General features: G+C 42.9%; 1 protein-coding gene across 1 annotated transcript in view; it reads left to right on the top strand.

The window, feature by feature from the left end:
• Window positions 1–24,847, top strand: part of ADAMTS17 (ADAM metallopeptidase with thrombospondin type 1 motif 17) — a 153,518-nt gene that overhangs the window by 93,400 nt on the left and 35,271 nt on the right. The window contains exons 13-18 of the mRNA XM_062501440.1: window positions 432–598; window positions 1,442–1,569; window positions 10,338–10,458; window positions 12,679–12,753; window positions 17,906–17,986; window positions 22,707–22,864. Of these exons, the coding sequence (XP_062357424.1) occupies window positions 432–598; window positions 1,442–1,569; window positions 10,338–10,458; window positions 12,679–12,753; window positions 17,906–17,986; window positions 22,707–22,864 (730 nt within the window). The remainder of the gene's footprint in view (window positions 1–431; window positions 599–1,441; window positions 1,570–10,337; window positions 10,459–12,678; window positions 12,754–17,905; window positions 17,987–22,706; window positions 22,865–24,847) is intronic.

The raw sequence follows: 24,847 nt of genomic DNA, 5'->3' as shown, positions 1-24,847 counted from the left end.
ATGCTTACTTGTGGTTTTTTGTTTGTACTTTGTTTTATTTTGCAAAGAAAATACAGGCTATTGCTGAGAATTTAAGTTTTCCTTCTTCTCTGGGGATTCATAAATAAAAACAGATAGGTTTTCCAGGTGCTTAATTCTGGTGTTGCATTAGTGGCCTTTCCTGCATGTTTAAAAACAAATGTGTGGAATGCCATGGATTTCATGGATGGAGGTTATCTGCAGCACAGGTTTTTTTCTGGATACCCTGCCTATAGTGCAGGTTAGAGCTGCTTCTGTGGTATTTAATTGCAAGGAGGACACGTGCTGAAGAGATGTTTTCTGTGTCTCCATCCTCAGGAGTGTTTGAGGCAGGGGGCAAAGCAAGGGTGGGATGGGGAAGATGGAACATTCCAGGTGTTTGGCGCTGACCCTGGTTTTGTTCCCCACTGCAGCCCGGGGCCAGGGGGGAAGAACTGCCGGGGGGCCAGCGTGGAGCACACGGTGTGTGAGAACCTGCCCTGCCCCAAAGGGGTGCCCAGCTTCAGGGACCAGCAGTGCCAGGCCCATGACAGGTACAGCAACAAGAAGAAAAGCCTCCTGACAGCTGTCATTGTGGATGGTGAGTTTTTTCATCTCCCTCTGTAATTCCTCACTGTTCTTTCACTGCAGTTTCTCATCTGCAGGGCTCCCATTGTTGCTGGGAAGGCTGCAATAGGCCCCCTTTAGATACAGCTGAAAGACTAATTGCAATTAATTGTTCTTGGTGCTGCCCTGCTGTTCCTTTAGCCTTCTTAATAGAACATAAAGAGTTGTCAATGCTTTACTTATCTTTTTGAAATGCTGGGAGAGAAGTGCCTTAACTTGATTCCCAGTCTGAAGTTTGGAATTTCAGACTGGGAATCAGAGGGTTGGGAATTTAAACATTAAAAAGTTCCAGTTAGTTTGGAACTGAAAATAAAAAGGTGGCTTCCCTGTGACATTTTTAAATTTATGTAACTTTGGGACATCTCAGCATGATTGCCTACCTCACGTGCATTCCTTTAATGCTTCCTCTGCTGGATCATGCTGTTCATCTGCTGTTCAACCAGATGTTGGTGGGATATGAAGTGGTCTGGAGAACTTGTTCTTCTAAAATAACTGGCTGTAGCCTTCATTCTGTGAGACACAATGACTTGATCATTCTTACCAGACTGCTGAATGTCCCTTGTAACAAACATCTTCCTTTTACAAACAGATACACAAAAGTTTGTTGACTAATTGGTTTTCTGTGCTGTTAAAGCCCAGTCTCATCAATGTAACTCTTTAAATATTGATATTTTAAAGTGGAGAAATGACAGGCCTAAACTGAAAGCCTCATGTTCCTTCAAAGATGAGGTATCCAAATCCTTTCATGTAGAGAATACATCACTGTTGCCTCAAACACTTGTGCTGTTGCCAAGGGCAGTTGTATTTCTTTTCCCAGATAAGCCATGTGAGCTCTTTTGCTCCCCACTGGGCAAGGATTCTCCCGTGCTGGTGACAGACAGAGTCCTGGATGGAACTCCCTGTGGGCCTTACGAGACAGACCTCTGTGTACATGGCAAGTGCCAGGTGGAGTAACTTTCTCTTGTTCTATTTCTACTGTTAGGTGCAGTGTGGGGCAGCACCGTGTGGGTGGCTGGGAGGCTGTCCCTGAGGGGAGGGGACAACCCTGTTTTATAAGGCCCACCAGAAGTGCTCCATGGCCCTGTGTCTTGGTCTAAGAATTGTGCTGAATGCCCAAGGTACGGCATTATTCCTGAACAGCTGGGAATGCTCAAAAATCACATTTCCTTGTGTGCATGGCTTGGGTGGGAAGGGACTTCTGTGAGGGGAGCAGATTGGAAAGGAAGTCTGGCCTGCTTAACTGCTCTTTTTTGGCTATTACAGGAATCAGTGATAAAAGCACTGAAGCTGCAAATCAGCTTACAAATTGTCACTAGCCTGTTACAAGCAGTATTTTGCCAGAATCATGATGCTTTTCAGGTCCACCTGGTTCCTTCTTAGAAGTATTGAGGAAGCTTTTCAGTGCCAGTTGCTCCTTGGCTCCTGCAGCTACATGAGACAGAGTCTTCAGATTGAATTCCCTTTTCCTTAGAGTGATGGCCTATAACCATTGTAGCGATTATTTCTCTCTAACCAAATTACACACAGAACCAAAATGATGTGTGGGAGATCTCTGTAATAAAACTTCATGGTTTACTGAGATAGTTTGTAACACATTGAATGCTAAGGAGGGCAGCTCTGGTGCTTCAAGTTCCTCAAAACTTTAATGGGGTTGTGTAGACCCTTGTAAGATGGAGATTTAATGTTTGGACAAGAGAAGGGAGATGAGAAAATGTGTATTTAAAGATCGTAAAAGACTGGAAGTTGTTTGGAGGGGGTGCTCCTGGTGATGCATTCAGGTTATTTGTCACGGACTATTTGACAGGGCAGATCCTTCATGAGTTTCCTCTCTCCTGATCATGGAACACGTGTGCAAAGTGTGCTGCACACACCTCAGTGGTGGGAAAGACAGTTCACTTGGCTACAGCAGCCTTGCCAGGGCTGATTTCTTCCTGGAAGTTCTTCCCTTTAAGTTTCTCCTCATGTAGATTTGTATCCTGCGGTAGGAGCTGATCTTCCTGGTATTAACTGGCCCTGGTATCCACCAGAACAGCTTTTTAGCATCACCCTTTATTTCCACTAACTTCACTGGTTTGTCCTGGCAAGCCAGAAAAGTTAGTGGAAATAAATAAAAACTTGGCATTATTTCTGATTTCTGTGAGTGGTTAAGAAATGCCAATTTTTATTGCCTTGAGCCTTCCAGGCAGGGAGATAAATGAACACAATACTCACATGGGTGTGAGAGAGACTTTGGGGGCATAAAGCAGCTTTACTAATAGCAGTGCAAAGGGAGAAGTGAAAAGTCTTTGGATTGAATTTTTCACTGCTGCAGGAGACACATCACACTGTTTCTTGACAAATGATGCTGGAGAGGCATTTTTAATTCACTCTTTCTAATTTATTCCAGTGAAGAAGATGAACAGCAACAGTCTGGAGAACCAGTGCAAGTTTGATTCTTTAGAATACAAAGTGCTTTGCACATAGTGCCAGGTTCATGGTGCATCCCAAGTTACTTCATTTTCCCCTGTTTTTGGCTATAACTAAAAAAAGCAAAAAACCCCCTCATTAATAATCTTTTATAGTCAGGCCAGCTGTGCACCTCCAGCTGTGTGCCATTGACCATTACTCTGGGCTCGCTAGTTTTATTGTTCCAAACCTTCAGAACTGTCACAAATGGTAAATCAGACATCATGGCAAGGCACATTTTTTTCATCCAGGGAGGATCAGTAGCCAGCTCCCTCCAAATGAATTCCTTTATGAGCACAGAGCACTGGAGGTACATCACGAAAAGCAAATTGCACTCGGAGTCGGGGGCAACTGCCTTTAACTGTGCAGAGAGGTGATGACAGCTGCAGAACATTCAGTCCATTTGCGTCTGGCTGAGAAAAAATGTGAAATGATCAGTTCAAGCAGAGCAGATTTGAAAGCCCTGTGAACTCATTTATAATACTTCTCTACCATATAGGCAGTGCAGTGCTGAGAATTGCCATATGTGCCTGTGTACCCCATTTGCCACAGATACTTGTCTAACTAGCTGCCTATTAAACCAATTTAATTGCCATATTCATTTAATTAGTCTCCTTGTTTCTTTACCCAGAGTAGACAAAGCCCGGCCAATTAGCATTGCAGGGGGCCTGGAGAAGAGAATAAGTGCTGAAATCAGAGAGTGGTATTACTGTTATTTATTTTCTTATGTAATCCTTCTAGTTAGAGGCTCTCAAAGGCAGGAATGACACATTGTCAGTGCAACAGACAAATTAGCAGTAACCATTGCCTGTGAACATCTAGCCCAGGAAATGTAACAGATCTTCTCCCTTCATTAGTTACTCCTAAATGCAACTCTGAATCGTTCTTGGATGACGAATGAAGTAGATGAACGTGTCAGAGAAAAAGTTTTTGCAAGGAGAGGAGGGTTTTGAGAAGGAAAGCAAGAACAGAAGCCTCAGAATGCCCCAAATACATTCAAGCACTAAGGGAATTTTCCTTCAGTTGTACTTTGTGAAGTTACTACAGTTTCACTTTAAAGCTAAACTCCAATCTAAAAGGTGTCAATGAGAGTGTCAGCCTCATTATCCCTGAAACAAAATCATCAAAAGCAGCAGCATCCCTGTATTTATCCCTTACACCTGAAGGCAGCTGGAGTGAGTAAAATTGGTTATTACTTTGATCATGCATTGAAGCATCAAAGAGCAAAGCCAGCCCTAAATTTGGCATAGGGGTTCCTAAATCACCTACACTTTTTCTAGGCTTACTCCTTGTTTTTGAGATGAATCATAAGATCCTAGTTCAATTTTTTCCTTGTTTGAGTTGCTTTTGAAGCTGAACATTTCAAATGCACCATTTCTTACCATCCTCTGAGCAAACTGGACCCCCTGTTCAAAGCATATGTAGGTGTTTGACCTTTTCTCCTCAAAACTGCACATAGTCTTCTAGCAAGGAGAATTTATTTTCTCCAGAGATTTTTCAGAGACAGAAAATCTGTAGCAGGCTGGAGAACAAGAACAGCCTGATGTGTTGGAGGAGGAGAGGAGGAGGAGGAGGGTGAGTGCTCATTTAGGCTTTGCAGCAGTTTGTTTTTTCTGTCATGGACATTGCAGCTGTGGGGAAGGTGGAGTAGGGCACTGCAACCTGCACCTCACACTGGGTTCATCTTCTATTTCTCTTCAAGTGACAAGTGGCTTTCAGGGAGAGAATTCCCTGAGGGTTTTGTTCTTCCCTGGGCTGGTGTAGTGCATGTTTGATGAGACAACACTCATGTGAGCAGGGCACTTTCTAACCCCTTACAGTGCTTTGCTCTGTGCTGCTGAGGTTAATTCAAAACTGCTGGCAGAAGTGGAACTAAAAAAAGTGTCAGATGTCACAGAGCAGAGGGGTGAGGAGAAGACAAGCTGCTCAGCTGACTGTTGTGATGCACATGACCTTGTTCTGGCTTTTCTCAAAGGAGGATTAGTCTGAGCCTCATGACAGCATGAGAACTTTCCAGTGGTGGCTACAGATTGTGCTCCAGGATGTAATTTAAGGTCTCTGTGAAAAGAGAGACCTCCTGTATAGCTGAACTGGGCTGGAGATCAAGGGCAGTCTTTACTGTGATTTAACAGTTTAAGAGGTGAAGATGTTTTGGCTCTGTCTGCCTTTTCTCATGAATGTTTTGTCATATCACACCTCCTTTCAACTGGCTGGTGAATCCACAGTATGTTTAATGATAATAAGCCACATATTAGGCTGTCCTGGCACAACAAAATTGTTACAGAAGTACTTTCTTCTAAAAGTGATTGTCAGACTCTATGAAAGGGGATCACAGATTGGAAAATGGACAGATTTTCAAAAATAGGTTCTGCAAACTGGACAGGAAGGGTGTCAGGAGAATGCCAGAGGTGACAGAGGAGAAATTGAAATTGTCTACTGGACCTGCTGCTGGCAAAGAGTTTTTTACATACTTAGTACCCACTTTTTGCATTTGATTGATGCCTGCAGTTCTGGCTTTGTCTCTTCACTTGAGTATTTTCCATGTATTATTCATATTCCTGCATTACAAACTGTGGTACAAGATGTTCCAGACTGGGTAGCTTGTCTCCATACAACAACTTGGCTTAGCACTGAACTTTGATAAATTATTTAGTGCATGTGCACAAATCCAGAAGGATTGTCTGAACTACAGAAACCTATTGTATAATTGCCTTTTTGTTTTTTTTCCCATGTCTGGATCTGTAGCAATGTGCTATGAGGTTAAAAAGGGCATCAGGGATTTTGGTAAAGTATAGTGCAAAACCAGGTCTTTGTCAATATCCTACTATTTTGGGGTGTACTTTCCAGTGGAGTATGAAAGAAAAAAAAACATGCTATTTCCCTCAGTTTTTCTTGCATGTTATCCCATGGAAAGCATATGATAGAACAGAAGCAAAGGAGTTCCTGGGATGGGAAAGAGCTTTGTATTTGCATGTTCTCTCATGAGCACAGAGGTTTTGATGCATAACTTTCAGTATCTATATGTGAAAAATCAAGAATTAGTGTGTCTAAACCCCCATGAGCTGCTGAGGGATCTAAGCACAAAGTCCATGCCAGATGACATTGCAGATCTAATGCAGATGAGATAATCCTAATTTAAAATAGGAGGTGTCTAACTCCTGATCCAGCAGAACTGCTCTGATTCAGACAAAATCTGAAGACTTGGGAAATGATAGGGGTTGAACTAACTCCTCTAACTCTAATTGTTGAACTAACTCCTATGTGGACTCCAATCCTTAGCACAAAATTTGTTGTGGAACAGAAATTGGAGTAACTCAGAGATGAACTGCTTGATTAGGGACCCAGACTCACCTCACGCAGCCCTGACAGCCACCCACAAGGGGCAGACATGTTTAAAACAACAAAATAAGAATTCTCTTCCCCTCAGATCTGAGTGTCACTTGCTCACATCTGTACATTCCTGTTTCATGTGGTCCATTCCTGGAGGTATCAATGGACAATGGATATTATGGACAAAAGGAATTGGTAGTGTAGATGAATCTGTCATAACCAGCCTGCTCTGTACATGATTAATTTGCAAAGTGGCACATGTTGCATCAATATTTATATTTGATCCATTGAGACAGCCAGTTAGTTCAGCATATGGGAAGCATTACAGTTTTGTGAGCCTACAATGTCATTTCTTGCACAGAGTGGGTGTATATAACAAAAATAATTGTGTTTATGTAGCAAAACATACCCTCACAAGCTGTATCAATTGAGCTGTTTCACAGCCATTGAAAATACAAATAAAAACATCATTAAAAAATATCCAAGCAATACAGAGAATAGTTCACACAGAAGAATCCAAGTGATATGTATTCAAAAGAGAAGAGTTTTCCTATGCAAGAGCCAGCTATGACTGAAGCTGGAAATACCACCCAACAAGCAGTACTTTCAGATGTTTAATTATAAAAATGAGAAGAAGGGGGAGGAAGAGAAGGAAGGGTGGATGGAGATATCAGCTTAAAGAGAATTAATTTCAGGCTTTTGGCTCAGAAAACGTGCAGTTACCTGCCAATGTAAGGGCTAGTTCCAAAGCAAGGGTCAGAGTAGGAGACTGCCTGGGTGGATGAGCCTTAAGAAACCTGTGGACACATTTCTGACTGTCCATGCTAAGCATTTGAAGCCCTAAAAAACTTTTTTTCATGTTTCTTGCCAGCATTCCTATGTTTTAAAGCTGCTTCATTTTTCACCAGTCCATTCAAGTCTGATGGAACTGAAGGTTTCCAGCAATTGCTGGATGGGCTGGTCCATGGACACAGTCTGCTCATCTGCAGGACAACTCTTGGGTCAGAAAACACACAGGAAGTTGCTGTTATTTACAAGGTCTTTCTTTCTTCAGAATGTAAAGCTTCCCCTTTTTGATTCTTAATTTAGTAAATCCCCTTACCTTCATTGGTTGGACTGGACAGAAAGCAACACAAAGCAAGTGAGAGATGGCAAGGATCAAACAACTCCCTTGGACTACTTAGGTTTTAGGGGATTCTTTCTGCACTGTGAAAACTTGTTTTCTGTGCAGTGAAACTTGGGATTTTCCCTTTGCATAGGGTTAATTAAACCTGCAGATTTTGGAAAGCTTTCTGCAGGCTGAGGACAGCTCTGTACTTAAAGGATGGGCAGTACAATACACAGAGCATATTGTCAGTGGGAAGCTGCTGGTGTACACACTTGAAGGTTTTTCCAGCCAGTGCTGGAATCTCAGGGTCTCACACCTTGGAGAAATCTCTCAGTTAACAGCCCAAGGACTGCTGGCAGGTACTTTGCACCCACAAAGGTGATAGCCACTGTGTTCTGCCTTCCAGTCCTGTCTCCTCCCCTTTGATCCATTGATCCACTTCTTTTAAGAGTGGCCATAGTGGTTTTAAGAGTATTTTCCATGTGGGGAGTTCTCAAAGGATCAGAGTGACCAAGGTGGTCACTGTAATGTGTTTCTAAATGACTTTGCAGCTTTTGGAATCCACTGTCAAATCTTACCCAAAGCTGTTTCATTATGAACTGTTATTAAATGTACTGTTATTAAATGCACTTTCAGTTTGGAAATGATTGGAAGGCTTGGAGAGAGGGAAACGGGCTCTAATGTTTATGGAGACAACACTAAAGTGCTTCCAAGGTATTTTTCCCCCCATAAAGTAGCAAGAATGCACCAATTTTCATCTTGAAGCCAAGGGGAAAAAAATGCTTTATTCTCCTAGAGATATTCCTTTGTAAGAAGCCATTTCCTGATCCAAACGTGATGGGGGCTTTAAGTCTCAAGGCCTGGATTGAGGGAAAAGTCTTCCCTGTGGATAGGAGCAATGGTGCCATTGAAGAGGAGGGTGCAAGGACCATTCCCAGTTCCTTCACTCACAGGGAATAGGGTGAAGATGAAAGGTAAAAAACAGCAAAGATACTGAGAGTTACATTTGTGGATTCAGTGGGTTCTTTCAGTGCCCTTCAGAGCGGGCCTCTCAACTCAGAGAGTGTCAGTGACCAAGTAAAGGTGTGAGGAAATGGCTTGTCTTGAACCCCAGTCTCAGATGACGAGGGACTCAGCCTTCCCAAGCTTTCTGGCTTCCACTGGTTTCCATTATCTGGGAAACTCCAGCATAAATACAAAGTATGTGATTGCCAACTCCCCATTCTTTCCCTGCCTCTGTTAGAGTCCTACAGACTCCTCTTGTAGCTCTGGGAATAAGTGTGGTTCAACACTCATTATGTTCCCTTTATTCATCTGTGTGCTCACATAGTGCTAATAACAATGCAGCACAATAAAAGATAGCTCCAGAGCCTTAAATTAAACACAGCCTTTCCAGTATCTCAGCAGGGTGGCAGGCAGGCATTTATTTCCAGCTGCCTTTCAGCAACCCCATTAATAAATCATACTGATTTTCCTGGAAGGAGAACTGCTGGGACATCCTTCTGTTCTGGGGGCAGAATCACGTTCAATATCCCAAAATTATTTGTTGGACATGGGCGTGAAGTTTAGGCTTGAGAATTGCAATTGCCAAAAACTTATAAGCCTCTTACTACCTCTTTTAACTCCCATTTATACATTTATACAGGTTTTTTTTTCCTGCTGTTCTTGTGCACCAATGTAGGTGCTATGCCAGTTAATGAGCAGAATTTCCCTAGTATGTATTTAGGATGATCGTCCTCTCTCAGCATGTCTGTCCCTAATGATTTACCAGGCAAACTCTGCATCAGCACACAGTGGAACGCTGGCAGTCTTTGATCCCTGAAATACATCTGGACTCAGGCAGTGGACAGGGTCTTCTGAAACAAGGGGAATGTTGGAATTATGATCCAAATTGCATTGCTTACATGCAGACAGGCTCAGATAAACAGCCCAAGTTCTCTTAGTATTTCCCTGCTTACCCTATTTTTCAAAATGTTTGTTGTTTTGATTATTCCCTAAGATATCCCTCCAACTTTCCTCTGGCTTCATCATAGGAAGGCAAAGATGGGAGAGACCCAATAGCCTTATTCAAATAAGTCTTACTAGTGACAGTCCTGCTGCTCATTTGCCAAGAAACTGTTTATCTATGCAGAATAAATCTTAAACTCATTTTTAAAAGTTCAATCTCTGCTAATAACTTGCATAATGAAAATGCTTATTTCAGTAGAAATTTATGTTTTAAGAGTGAATTGCTGATCATTTTGAGGATCTTAAGTGGACAGAATACAATTTATGTAGACTAATGACGGTGTTGTCAGCCTCAAGATCTACACATGTGGAATGTTTGCCATCATAACCTGTGAATGCTTTGTGAGTAAGGAAGATTATGGTGACAATCCTGATAGCTACAGGGAGAATATTGTGACTTTTCCCATGTGTGGAAACAGAACTATAGGTTTATACTGGAAAAAAATTAGGTATGTATAGAAAATGATGAAAATGCAGTTTATTACAAAGCTTTAGGTGAAACTGTTAGATTTTATAGTTTATTTTTCAATTGAATATTGATTCTTAATACTGTGCAAGCATGTGGAAAATTTCATAATTGCATAGGCAGTCTTGTGGTAGAAATGGGCCACATATTAACCTGACCTACTTCCATTGAACTACTCTTTCATTGCAGGTGTTTTGAGCCATATGATTAATGAGGTCTTTTTCAGGTATTTCAAAGTTTAATTGAGGGTTCAGTGTTTCTCCTCATTCAGATGTCAGTCTTAGTCTTGACCTCACTGTTTAGAGATGTTTTAACCTTGCAGGCAAAGTAATGGGGGTCTCTGGTTGTTGTCATTAGAAAATTGGCTGTGATGGGATCATTGGCTCAGCTGCCAAAGAAGATCGCTGTGGGATCTGCAGTGGTGATGGGAAAACCTGCAAAGTGGTGAAAGGAGACTTCAACCACACCAAGGGCATGGGTGAGTAACACTCGGTGAGGTTCTTTTACCTGCTGGAGGAGAGTTGGGGTAGCAGTAACAGCTCTTCTTGGATAGCACTGGAGTCACCTAGAAAAAACAGCTCTAGGAAGCACCTAAGAAACACAAAACAAACCCCGGCTCACTTCAAGTGTGATAGCCCATCTGCTTCTTACTCAGTCATCCAGATACCAGCCACTGCCTCTGCCTGCAATTCAGAGTGAAGTTGTGCTTCACATTTTGAGTGCTACCGGTGCTGATGATTTTAAATAGGAGAGAAAATCACAGAATCTTTCCCAGCGGGAGGGAAGTTGGATTTCAGCACCATCTTTGAGGTCTCAGAAATGATGCATGTTGCATGTTGTAGATGATTCATGTTATAATCAGAACATCTCAGCTAAAGGAAAGAGCACTGCACTCCCCTCTGAATATTTTTACTGATTCCCTGCCAGCAAAAATATCCAGTATAGCATATATGAGCTTGTTTCTTATAAAATCTTTCCCTTTCTTGTTAAACATTAATATACGTACAGCTTGGTGTTTGAATTAGTCTTTGTTTCAGGGTTTCTGTACTACACTTCTGAGAACCCTGTTATCACACATCCTAATTAGCCAAAGTGGGGGGAAAGCCATGTCCAGAACTTGGAAGCTGCTCCAGGAGGAAACACTTGTCCAGAAGAAAAATTATTTCCCGTTCAGTGAATACAGAACTGGCATTTCTGTATGGAGAAATATATTCAACATGTGCTGCTCCAGGACTGAGTTCTACAAAGCGCATGAAAATCCCCTTTAAGCACACACTTCAGTTTAGAGGCTAAAGCAGCACCAGTACTTAGCAGCTCCCTTTAGTCGAGGTCTCAGCTCTGAAGTCTGAGGCTCTGACTTTGTTCATGGGCCTCTTCCTCTGCACACTCCTCCTCCTCACCTGTGGGCCAGCTGGGATAGTCGCCTCCTGTGAAGTGCAGGTAGGATTTCCCACCTGCTCCACATCTCTCTGGAGAACGTTTGTGTGCTTGGCCAACCTGTTGAATGGTTTCCTGCATTAGTGCCTTTGACTCTTTTGTCTCGGTCATTTTCCACCCACTTACATCAAGTCTTTTGCATTTGATAAACGTGGTGGGGAAAGTTCCTCACTTCCATTGAAAAAATGGCAGCTATTCTCCATTTCTGTAGCAGGTTATACAGCTTTCATGGATTTCTTACATGCTGCTGAAGAGTAGCTATCTTTTATCTTTTCCCATAAGCCTACAAAACATCTTGTGCAGATAAATACAAAATTTATGGGTCACTGCCAGAAGATTGCACCCATTTCCAGCTACACAGACTGCTTGAGGTGGTGACTTTACAAGGCTGTAGGAGCAGAGCAGCTTCAGCCTTAACTAGCTGCCAGGACTTTGCAGGAGGTTTTCACCCCCAGTGCCCTGGAACCTAATCAGAAAGAATTCCTGATGACTCATGGACAGTGTTCAAGCATTTGGATTCTCTGCTGATCATCTCAGATGCACAAACGTATCAAAGTGTTGCTTTGTCAATGCAATGTTTCCATTTTTAACCATCTCACATAATTTAGAAGATAATTTTTGTACCAGTATAACTTCATAACCATGTATTAATTGTTTTGTTTTATTTTTAATTTAATTTGGAAAGCTAATTACATTTTATGTGTGCTCCCATCCATTTCTGCTCTTACGCTGCAGTTTTGCAGAATCAGGTCCTCACGTGAACCCACTGAATTTCATGCAGTAAGCAAAGCTCCAGGTCTGGGGTATCACAAGTGAACATGGCATTACTCAAAGGGAAAAAATGACTTTAAAAAAAAAATTAACAGTTAAGCAAAAATGTACAAGAATTTGATGTAAGCTGGGGCAAAGAAAGATCCACAATATTCTGGTGATAACAAGTTCAAGGTTTGGGTTTGTAAATGATTGCACAGTTCAGTGGCAAATCCCCACGACCTGGCTGCATTCCAAGTCAAGGCCAAGACCCCAAGTCCAGTGTGCTGATTTATTATTTCAAAAGAGAATTAACTTCAAACATCAAGACATTGATTTGTTTTGGAGTGGTAACTGTTCGGGGAATCGCAGCTGCAGCCTTGGGCCTTGGCTCTGCCTGTGGGACTCCTCTGGTTGCAGCATTGGTCCCTCTGTGTCCTGTGATTGTAAATGATGTTGTGGAGCCCTGTGAACTGAACTAAACCCCTGCCAACTCCTTTCTGTTTCTTAGTAACCAATAGTCATTGTAAGAAGGTTTCCACATGTGTGATGGCAAAGGCAAAGGCTGTTCCCAAGTGTTTCTCGTGTAAGATACTTGAATGCTGTTTGCAGTGTCAGTGGGTGTCGGTGAAATCCTTTGGTGTTGGTTCTTTATCTTCTTTTTGTCAGATTAGATGGGGAAATTTGGTATCAAAAGCCATGGATAAATTTCAAGTCCTTTTACTGTTATACTTGCCTTGTCAAAGATACAAAGTACAGACCCTTTCCTTTTAGGGAACCTATCTATGGAAGGAAGCCAAATTTTCATGCACCAAGCAAAAGGAGCCAGGTCTATTTCTTTTTTTCCCCAAGTTTAATGTCACAGAGATTCTGCCACCCTGGTGGGAAAGATGGTGGAACATTCACAGTGCCTCATAGGAGATCCAGCAGTTCAGCTCTTACCACCTGTGATCCAGGGTGATCCAACTGGGAATGGACTCTGTTTTTCTGCTGGAGAGGAGGTCAAAAACCTTTATTTATGATGCTAAACATCACATACACTTGTGCGCAGCTGGCTGTCTTCAGCAGGCCAGTTGAACGCACTGTTTAGACTGAGGTTTCCTTTTGATTGGCAGCATGCCCTGTACCTATTTCTACAAAATAATTGTTCAAAACCAAACACAGAGCTGTTCTGATGCCCACCTCTGTCCCCCAGCCACTGCACAAGGGACCTAGAAAAGAAGGACAGCTCTTTGACTCCTGTCTGTTGAGGAGCTGATTTATCGCTTACAACTTCTCCAAGGCTGTGTCTGTAATGCTCAGAGGGCTGAGTCTGTCTCTCTTGACTTCTCTCAACCACATCAAGATTTTAATTTTTTGATTGTGATTCAAAAAGAATTTATGGTTATAATTCAAAAGAATGACCACAGATATTTGGATATTTTTTTATGGCAGAATTTAATTAAAGGTGAGAGATGCCAGTTGTTGTAACTATAATTTTGGGAAAGGAAAAGTACATCTTTGCTGGAAATTTTTATTTTTAAGTAGGGGTTTTATTGCATATGCTGGTTGTCCAGCATTTATTAAAAGAAATTTGAACAGTAGTGCTGTCATGCTGGCTGGGAGCATCTTTAGCCAACACAAAAATATCTTTTTTTATCAATAGGGTGTACATGTAAATTATAAGAAAATAGAACTCTACCTAATGTTTAACTCAGACATCCCTTGTAAGGGTTTCATCAGAACATGCAAGTTAGAAATCCCAGTAACCAACTTCACAGCAATGGTAGGAGGCTTTGAAATTTATCCATGGCTCTTCAGAGACATTATTTTCTTACAAATGAGCAATCCCATGGCTGGAAGTGGACAGGTGCCAACGCAGGATTTATTCTCAAGATAAAAGCGAAGGAGAATCATCACAGCTATTCAGAAAATAGACACATAATTTGCACTCCACTGCCATAAGTAGCACTCAGCAAAAGCTTCAAGGTGGGAAGGAGATGGAGCCTGAGATGCTCAGCTGATGCTTATTCCTGAAATCCCATGGAAGCTTCTGCTGGCCTCGGCCGGCAGGTAGGCAGGACAGCCTGATCTCCTTGGTTTCTACCCTGAGATGTTTGCTCAAAGCATTTTTGGGAGGTTTGAGAATGGGCTGGGCACTGTTGACTTTCTCATGCCTGATTTTGGTGTGTACAGGGATAAGGTAGGAAGGTGCAGTGCCCAGGGACTTTCAGCCATGGGATAATTTTTCCTTCACCTCGGAGTCCGTCTTTCACTGCAGTGTGAACCAGAAGAGTTTTGCAGTAGATCACTGGCATTCTGAAGTTCACACTAAGCTTTCTGTTCTTTCTGGGAGTAATAACAATGGCTAACAATGGATTTTTCTGTGTGGGCTGCTTTCCTCTTGCAAATCTCTCCAGCATTTAAATGAAGATACAGTAGTCACTGTTCACATATTAATGATGACAAAGCCACCTCTTTGTTCTGGTGTCTCTCCTAATACGAGTTATACCATAAAATTTGTATCTAGGATTTGCTTCAATCACAGTCTTACATTCCTGAGACACTGATGTAATGCAGATTATCCAGAAAGATTGGTGTGTGCCAAAGTAACTGTTCCCTAGGTGGAGTACACTGCATACAGCACTGTAAATTATCAAATAATGAAGTTCTCCTGTTGTATTTTCAAAGCTTCATCTTAACAGGCTGATTTATGGGTGAAATTACTAAAAATACTGTCTGATAGTTGCCAAATCTCATCAGTCTTTAACCAGTTCCTCATTTAAAGCAGAACTTTAGGCCTAACCTTGCAAAGCCCAGCCTTGCAGACAATTATCCTTAGACCTAACAGAGCTTTGAGAGTCCTTGACTCAGGGCCGTCACTGAGACTTCTTTTGGTCATTCTAGCTGACACTTGATAATCTTTCTGGCGATCTGCAGTTACAGTTTGCTTAATCACATGTGCCTGGAAAACACTGGAGGTGTTTCCTGGTGCAGTTATCTCAAAGATCAGGAGTCTGTGACCAGAAACCTCCCACCAGCTGTGAGGACCAGGGTGGAGCGGTGGAGGTGATCCAAGTTTATACCTGTGGCAAACTTGCATGGGTGATATCCAGTCTGTTTGCAGCAGAATTCGACCACTAACTCACCCAACATTGCTGGAGATAACGAATGAGAGTGTCCAGATGCTTCTGGTGGGACATGCCCAAGGGTTCTACTTCACCTCTGAGAGGACAGGTCAGATCCAAACCCCTGCAAAGCATTTGGCAGCTCTCTTAACTGGAGAGTGAAGGTCAGCAGTCAGGTTTGTGGCACAGTGAGTTAACACAGTGTGTTTCTTCTTATTCAGGAGCTGTGAGTGCAGCCCCGCAAAGTCATCAATTAGGATTAGAAATTACACAAGGAGAAAAAATCTGGTGTGAGACCAAACCAAACAGTCTCCAGAACTAGTGCTCTATTAATAGCTCACACTTCACTATTTACTATTGTAAAAAGTAACCTAAAAATCACTTTTCCACGTGGTGTTTCTCTCATGGAACAGTGATGAAATGAGAGTATTTATGACTTGAGCTGAGCCTCCAGCACAGCTCCAGAGTTTGCTCACCTCTAAAGCAGTGTGACACACTCCTGCCTGCTGCTGGGTCAGGGGACAGATCCAGAGTTCACTGAACTTAGTGACTGTCTCCCACTAAATTCAGAGTAACTTTGTCTCCAACCACTGTATGATTTAGCTCTGGGCATTTGTATCTGGTTTAAAAATGAAATAAGTAAATAGTCCCCTAGTAGGTACATTAAATTACCTGAAACTTGGGCATGTTCCAAACTGGCTTCCTAAGAGGGGTGTTCAGGGGTGTATCAGGAGCTGTTTCCCTGTGACAGACTGTCACTGGTCACACTTTTGCTGTGTGTTTGTGTCTTGAATAGTTGGTTGGGTTTATATGCAGCTGCATGGGGTGCAGTGAGGATGTTTGATATCTGAAACACTCTGTATTGACTGTGATTTGATATCTCAGCTGATGAAAAACCAACTCCTGGCAATCTCTAGGATAAACCCCAACACCTGTTTGCTCTGATTTCATAACAGACTTCAGTATTGCCTTTGAAAAATTGACCCTGGAAGTAATGATTTTTCCTGGTGAAACCCAGGCTGGAACAACAGCTGGGAGAGCCTCTGCTCTTGCTTCTGTGCACAGACAAGATTTGAGCTCTGTTGCCCCTCTCTGTGGTTTTCCTGCAAGGGATCAGTGACCATTTCTGAGATATCCTGACTCAGGGAGAAGTGGGGAGGAACAAGTGCAAAGAGAACTGAGCTGAAGGGTCAGATGAAACTGTCATTCAGATACAAGTCAGGAAAAGAGGGAGCCTGTCTGGCCCAAGTCAGCTGCCCACCCTCTGCATCTGATGAAACCCAGGAGTTCAAGCCTTACTCATGAAATTGATATTCAGGAAATGAATCCACCATCTGAGAGCCCAAATCTGTCTCACTCCATGTCACAGTGGCAGGAGAATCACTTAGTCATGAGGTGCAAGAAACTGTCACCATACTCCTTTGAGTCCTCCCTGTATCAGCACAGCAAAAGCAGGGCTGTTCAGCTGCACTTTTATCCCTAAAATAACTCCCTGAATACTGCTAGGTGCTAAAGGAATCACTTCTCCAACCGATTGCTCTAGACAGCCCACAATTCCCATAAAGGCATCACTGACACAGAACAGTTTCATAGAGCCATTTAAAGCAAGAAGAGTGGATAAGGGAACATACAGGATAAGCTGCTTAACATCTAAAAGAAAGAGGACAGCAATAACCCCAAAAAGGTGCCTAGTGATACACTGCGAAGTAAACTGGGTGGCCAATTAGGAGGAATCAAATCATGGTTGTGATGAGATTAGTGTCATCTACAGAGGCCTGACTCAAAGTCCAGTGAAGCCAGTGGAAAAACTCTGCCTGGCTCTTTGAAATGGGCCCTAGTGTTCCTCTGCTGTATTATTTAAAGGCACCACTTCCACCCCCTGGAGCAAGTCTGTAACTCCACATATCTCCATAGTGGGAGAAAATAGGCTGCATCTCCTTGTAGCTACATCTCCTGCTTATTCTTACTGTATTCTGTGAGTCAAAATTGGTCTTCAAAAAATTGTTTAGAGGTGACCAGTGATCAGTCCTGGAGAAACTTCCAGCTCTGTTACTGCACATTTAATCTGAGCTGTTGAATTCTCAGCAGCCCAGTGCAAGATCACTATTTCCTCCAGAATTTTTGTACAGAGCTGAAATGTAAGTGAAAACAATCTTTTCCCCTCACTTGTCCCACTAATTCCCTCTGTTCAGTTTTAGCATCATCAAAAAGTTTTGTGGAAGTGAATATTTTCTGACACCACAGCCTCGACGTAGGGGCATCTATTGGAAACATAATTTCCAATGTCTGTTCTGTGCAGTATTGCTCCTGACAGTGCCACTTTGCAGTGTCCTCATGCATCCCTGTCAGTACTGCAGGAAAACCAGGGTGATCTGAAGGGTGCAGATCTAATAAGAGCTAATGAACAAGCCTGAAGTCACAGCTGAGCAGTGCACGTGCATTTCTGCTGAAATGTTAGTCATGACCAGGCCTGTCACAGCAGCGAGAACTGGCTGCCAGCACAGGGATCTCATTTGGAGCGTTTCTCACTCAATCCCCAGCCTGGAGTTGAGTTTTTCACGGGGAGATATGGGGTGGCTGATCCTGGTTGGCCCCGCCCTGCTTTCATTCACCCCTTTTTTGTTGCTGTAGGTTACATCGAAGCCGCTGTGATCCCTGCGGGTGCCCGGCGGATCAGAGTGGTTGAAGATAAACCTGCTCACAGCTTTCTGGGTAAAAAGACAAAAGAAAATGATGTTTTGTTTAAAATTCAGCTCTGTTTTCTTTTAAAAATGACCCTTCTCTAAGCAACCTGGAAGGTTTGTTGCTGCCAGGGAGGGGCTGGTGATTTGAGTCTTGCAGCAGTCTCTGCTTTTGTGGCTTGGTTTCATGATGTTTATGATGTGATAGTATGTGACACGTACAGGCCCTGTGCAACCTGGAAGGACCAGAGAGTACTTTTATATACAAACAGAATGGTTCCTGAATAGAACTTGGCAATGGCTTGCACAGAGCTGCCAGGAGCACACAGCACTTCAGGAGGGAGTGGGGAAGAGAACAGTGTGTTTAGAGAAGGGAATGGCAGAGATACTGATAGGAAGGCGCCCAGCTCAGTCTGAAGCAGAGGCAGGACAGGGCAGCTGATATCCCTCAGTAACCATTTCCTACAGCAGCACGTTTTCACTGGATGCTATACCCAAGACCTGATCCTGCAATGGGCTCAGCTGCAGCCTCTAGTCCACTTGCCTCTATTTTATCAGGCAAAAAAAATTGTTTAATCCTCTTATCATTTCTACTTCTACATTCATTTAGTGGGGAACGGGCACCCTCTCCTCCTTTTCCTATTGGGGAAAAGAAGGTTTAGACATAACTGAGGGATAAGATTTGCACGTGAGGTTGTTGTAGGGCAGACTCTGTCAATAAATTTGTTGTTCAGTTACTCATTGCATAAATTAAGGTCAGAATGGCATTTGTAAAGTTCAGTCAGTTACCTGAAGATCTGTCAGTCTGGTCTTCTGCCTCTTCTCTCCAGTGTTTGGGGCATTTCCTTCTCTGTCATTACTGTGCAATAGATTAAGGGTTTTATTCCCATCTACTTCGAGGGTGAATCCAGTTCACAGAAATGCTAATGCCCCAAGGCCCTGAATTTACACAGAAAGCCTGTGGCAGAGCAGAGGCTTCAAAGGAAAATTGCCCAAGATCCAAAAAACCCCCGACATGTGAAAGGCCCCTGGCACAATCAGAGCTTCATGGCCTTGGAATTGCTTCCAGAGAGGAAGGAACTTTGAGAGGATTGCAGACCTTGTCACTCTCTGTTTTGTGGAAGAGGAAACTGAGGTGTTGCAGCTTGCTCATGGCTATGCAGGGAGTCAGAGCAAAGCTCAGACCTTGGTTTCTGATTTCCACATCTTTTGCTTATAATGCTTCATCTCCAGCCAAAAGGAGATGTTACTATCCATCACTGGAATATCAGATGCCGTTGAAAACATTTGCATAGTGGTTGTGCCAGGATTTCAGGTCTAGTGCTATTGGTTTTCTGTCTTGAGATGTTGCCACAGTTAGCAATATCACCAGGAAAGATGCTTTAGTTCTCTTTTACTCCAGATTCAGGGGGGAAAAAGGGGGGCAAATCATGTCATTCAGCTGCCCTTTGATCAAAACCATTAGCATTTGTGCCACTTCTTGGTAGGAAGGAATACCACCACTGCTCCTATTTCCATAATGCTTTAGCCAGCCCGCCAGAGGATCCCGCCTACACGTGAGATATTTGACATAGCAAAGCCTGATGGAACAATGGGAGCCAGTGTTTCTTTGGGTTTTTCAAGTGGTCTGCCTTCTGGAAACGAGCCTTTTTGTTTGTCTTGGTGGGGTTTGCGCAGGGTATTTGGGCTTTGGCAAATAGCAGAGCACTGAGAGTCCTACATGGAGTTAGAGACTGCCCTTCCTTGGGACAACATAACATTGACCAAAGCAGATGGTTCCCCACTGGGTGGTGAAGATTAGGATTGTGTACTTTTGCGAGCAGGAGTTGGCCCTGTTTTCATCGCATAAAGATAGATAAAAATCTGACTCTTTTAAAGCTTTACGTGCTTTCAGCTCTTTGGTTCATGGTCAGGAGCCAGGAGAACCTCTCTAAGCTTTCCAGGGTTTTCTCTTTCAAGGAACACTCAACACAAAGAAAAGATACCCAGTGTCTAGCTGAACTGAGATGGAGAATACCAGCAGGGGGGTTCTAGTAGGACAATAAAGATGACCAAGGAAAAAGCCCCCCAATCACTCTTAAATTCAGGTCCGAGTGTGGAAAGATTTTCTATTTCAATAGCACTGACAAAGCTGAGTCCAATCAAGTCCTATTTCTACTCAGAACCAGGTACAACATTTTGGAAAGAAGCCCAGCATAATTTGGAATCATTATTCCATGTGCTGGGAGCAGTGCCTGAAGAATTTCCCTCCACCTACAGGCAACCCACGCTGGCTGCCTTGGCTGGCTGTAACTCTTTAAAACCTCCTTGAACAGGAAATGCCTGGGCAGTTTGTGTCCACAGGCTGGGAGGCAAGCTGGAGGGACCCAAGGTGGAAATAAAGATTTGACTAGATGTCAGGTTTAGAAGTTGATTGTCAGTTCCTGCCTTCCAGCCAACAAGAAAAACAGAAGTTACAGGTTGTTGCTGGGGTTCCTATTCTTCCTGCTCTTCTACTGGAGAAGTTTGAGTTCTGTCACCACTGAGGCTGGGCAGAGCCAGCCAGTGGTTGTGTGTGACAAAATCCATTGGAGTTCTCTGTGTCTGAGACATGGAAGGTTTTGTAGCTGCAGCAGTGATCTTGCTGATGGGGCAATGGAGGAAAATAGCAGTGAAAACACTTTGGCCCAAATACTCTGCTGAGTCCCCAGTGCAATTCCTGCAATCCTCGAGGAGCACCTTTGAGAACAGGTCTGTTTCCAAACTCTCCATCTCCTCAGCCACTAAGGAAGCAGTGCCTGCAGCAATCAAAATCAAACCCTGCCCAGAAAAGATCTTCACAAAGATGAAACATTGGTTTTCATCAGCAAGTTACCTCCCTTTGCTAGTGAGCTGGAACCAAAGCATGACTAAAATCACTCAAGCTCTTAGACAGTTTTGAGCACGTGCTGGGCTATCTTTCCCAGCCAGCCATGCTGCTTGGAGATGGTTTTATCTCACCCACAGCTTTGATTAGTTGTGTCCACGGCTCCTCGGGGCCAGCATGGTGGCTGCTTTGATCTGCCTGGAAGCCACTAGGCCTTGGCAGAGGAAAACAATCCTGCTTCAGAATTGTGTCTGGAGCTTGCAGAAGGTACTTTGTAGACTGAGGAACAAAGCAGAAAGAGAAGTGAGCCGCAAGGAGAGACACATTGCTGCAGCATGCAAATGCCAGGACACCACCATACCCCTGGGCTGTGTGCCAGAGGAAACTTCCCTCAGAAAAAATATTCTCCCATTTCAGTCCCCCTTCACCCTGATTTTGGAGCATCTGATGGGGCTGACTCTGAGAGCTGTTAGGAAGGTTGTGTGTAGGAGGACAGATGTGCACCTTTTTCCAGGGATTCCCAGTGTACAGGTCCTCAAAAAGACACATACAGATGCAGAGAACATTGTGACCTCCACTTGCTCCAGATTCCCCCAGAGTTTAAACATTACAAATTATATATATATATATATTTTATATATTCTAGGCACACCCAGGAGGGTTTGCTGGCTATGGAGGCTTGATCCAAAGGGATAACAATAGGAGATTTCCTATTGACTTACAAAGGCTTTAAACAGCTTGTCTTACCTTCTTGCAACACACTCAGTTAAGTGACAACAAAGTTGTGTTCTTTATTGGAAGAATATAAAATAGGCATGAGATGCTAGAGGTTAAGAAAACATCTTGTTAAAGGCTTAGCCAAAAGACACCGTTAACCTTGAACTAAGGAAGCCCAGTAACACGTGGGATATTCTGTCTGTCTGCTGTCAGGGCAGATTTGATCACAGTGAATGGACCTCCACAAAGGGGCCTGGCACTTTCCACTGCAACAGGGTTTGCCAATTTTCTCTTCCCTCAGTGCATCACACCAACATCTGGATAACTCTGCTTCTGTTCTAACACAGAAAACACATCTATCCCTAAATCAGCTTCCTCTGATGAGTCAAGAGTAGTGTGATGCCCTTATGGCTGGAGTTGTCTCTGAGTGTTTGAAGGACAGCAGTGATCCTGATGCAATAGTTATGCTGGAAGAAAGGACATACAACTCCAAGTATCTTATCTTCTCAATATTTATCTTCCTTCTGCAGTTGAGCTTTCCATGTTGGCCTTACTGAGGCACAGAGGAACAGGATGGGTGTCACCCTACAGCACCTGACCTTATGCATTTATGTCCAGCACTTGGACTCTGAAAAGAGGGTGGCCAAGTTCACATTTTGCCCAGTGACCAGCCCCTGCTTTGTGACTTGACTTCTCTTTACAGCTGTGACAGCTGAATGTTAATTTGTTCAATGTTTGGTTATGGAGCACACACAAACCCAGCATGAGTTGTATTTTCCACTTGCAAATCTTCGCATGTGTATCAACAAAGATTTAATTGATCTTTTTCTCAAAGGGAGTTTAGGAAAATGTGGTCTCAAAATCTGGAAACTGAAAGAAAATTCTGCTTGGAAACTAAATTGCAGAATTGTCTTGTATTTAAAAGGAGAGTTTAGAGATAAATTATCTATGAATTTTATGGTAATTCCTCAAAATAACTTAATCAACTGGAGTACAGAATATATCCAAGTTAGAAACATTACAATGGGCCATGTAAAAAAGGGGAGGGGGGTTTTATTCTTTTAAACTCACATACATTACAAAGTTTCTGCATATTTTGCTTCAGGTAGCTTGAGACAAAGTCTCAGTAGTCTGTACTGTAATTACAAATTTGCTTGCATTTCATTCTGTGATGTTTGATTCATTCCAGCTTTAAAAGATTCCAGTAAGAGATCCATTAACAGCGACTGGAAAATTGAGCTTCCTGGTGAGTTTCAGATCGCAGGCACCACTGTCCGGTACGTGCGAAGGGGGCTGTGGGAGAAAATCTCTGCCAAAGGACCAACTAAAATACCACTGCACTTGATGGTAACTTTATATCCTTTGTTTGTGTTTCTTAAGTGATGCAACAGAAAGGGTTTATATCCTAGCTGAAAGTTGAGTTTTTATTGTTTGCTTTCTCACCACGGTGGTTTTTTTGCAGCATTGCTGGGGCTGGAGAAGCCCAGCTCCCCACTCAAAAAGTGATGCTCCATGCTGGGAGAACAGGCAGTATCCCATTCAGCTCATGTCCAGTGCAGGATATCCCTGTAATGTGTCACAGACAGGACCATTCTAGAGGATGTAGGTTCACAAGGACCTGTCTTATTTCTTGGACATACCTGATCACACACATAAAAGCATATTTGCTGAAATGTCTTTTCATCTTATGCCAGAATGTATTCTGTGTTTAAGTACTCTGTTCTCTAACAGAAGAGGTGCAGATCTAGCATGCACAGATGATATATGTGAATTTAAATCTAAGTAATGGCATAATTACACACAGAAGTGTTCTTTGTTTTCTCTATATTGTTTTTTCAATTGTATGTAGTTTAAGGTGTTCTTTGACATTTTTTCCTAATGTTCCACTTAGCCCTTCTCTTAACTCAGCTTGGTATTTAATGAACAGCCATGTGGCTGAACATGAATGAGAAGTCCACAGGGATGAGAAGGGCAGGACTGTGGTCCCAGAGCTGTCACTGGTGGGTGATGGGGTGACCCATGGGCCAGTTCCTTAATGCTTAACATTGCCTTAACATTTGTATCTGTGAGACAGCTGTAATAATGCCTGTCTCATATATCTGTTCCTGTTTAAAAGTCTGCAGAAATCTTTACAGGTTCTGTAGCAAGGTTTGCATAGAAAGTATTTAGTTTTTGCATTGTTTCCTGTACCTGATTTTATTCTAGTCCATTTTTTTCTGTGATGTTTTTTCTCCTTGTGATTTTTTGCCTTGTTTGTTCTCTGAAGGCTATCTGTAAGCACTGCTAAAAATCTGCATTCTCTCCCTTCCCTCACCTGATTTTTTTGGCTTGCTGGTGTTCATTGTGCAACACTTCCTGACCCAGTTTGAAAAGCTCCAAAGATGCCTGAACTTTTCACACACACAAAAATCTGACAGTAAAACTCCACTTTGTTGGTACCTTCTTGGTGTCAAAATCTGCTGCTGCACAGGAGCATGAGGGGTTTTGTCTTTGCTTTCTCAGACAGATGAGTGAGTTTACAGGCTCACAGACCAGTGTAATGCTGGATTCAAAGAGGTTACAGCTGTAATAGTCAGGGGTGCAGGGCTGGGCACACCAAGACCTTCCTAGCTCACCTGTGTAATCCAGATATGCCCACTCAAAGATGTATTATAGACACCTTCTTCAGCATCAGAAACATCAGCTTCTGCTTGACTTTGGCCTTAACACGAGCCTTCCCTCCTGAAACCAGGACTGACAAAGTATCTTGTACTGCCAAGTTGTACTGCCAAGGTCTTCCCACCCTCATGTGAGAAACAGGAGTTGCGCAGGTACCGTTTGGGAAGATGCTGTGCAGGGTTCCTTTGGCAGCACTTGGAACCTTCTGGGGCATTACTTGGTTGATGTCCACTGCAGTAGAATCTGGTTATTGGCATTTTGTGAACCTCAGCATCAGCAGTGCTTTGGTTTTAAAAAAATGCTCAGTTCCCCTTTGTTAAGGAGTAAGTAGCTAACATAGGAAAGGAGTGATTTTGAGCTTCTCCATGAGTGTCCTGTCCAGACACAGACAGGACCTTTCAGCAGACATAAGCAGAGGAAATGTTCCTTATTCACCTTCCTTCACATAAATGATTAAAAATGAGGAATGTAAAAATTACCAGACCATTAAAAAACATGTGGTTTTAAATCACTTCCAGTGGTAAACAAAGCACACATATGAAGTCTTTGCTTCAAATCAGATACAAATCTTTTCCTTGATACAGCGTGGTGTGTTTCATTCTTTCAACACAAGAAAGGCAGGATGGTTACCAGTTCCCTCTAAATAGAAAACTGTTGTTCAAACAGTGGTGG

This window comes from Cinclus cinclus, chromosome 13, assembly GCF_963662255.1.
Source record: "Cinclus cinclus chromosome 13, bCinCin1.1, whole genome shotgun sequence".
NCBI classification, from domain to species: Eukaryota; Metazoa; Chordata; class Aves; order Passeriformes; family Cinclidae; genus Cinclus; species Cinclus cinclus.
The sequence above is the reverse complement of the archived record's forward strand: the minus strand, read 5'-3'. Positions and strand labels throughout refer to the sequence as shown.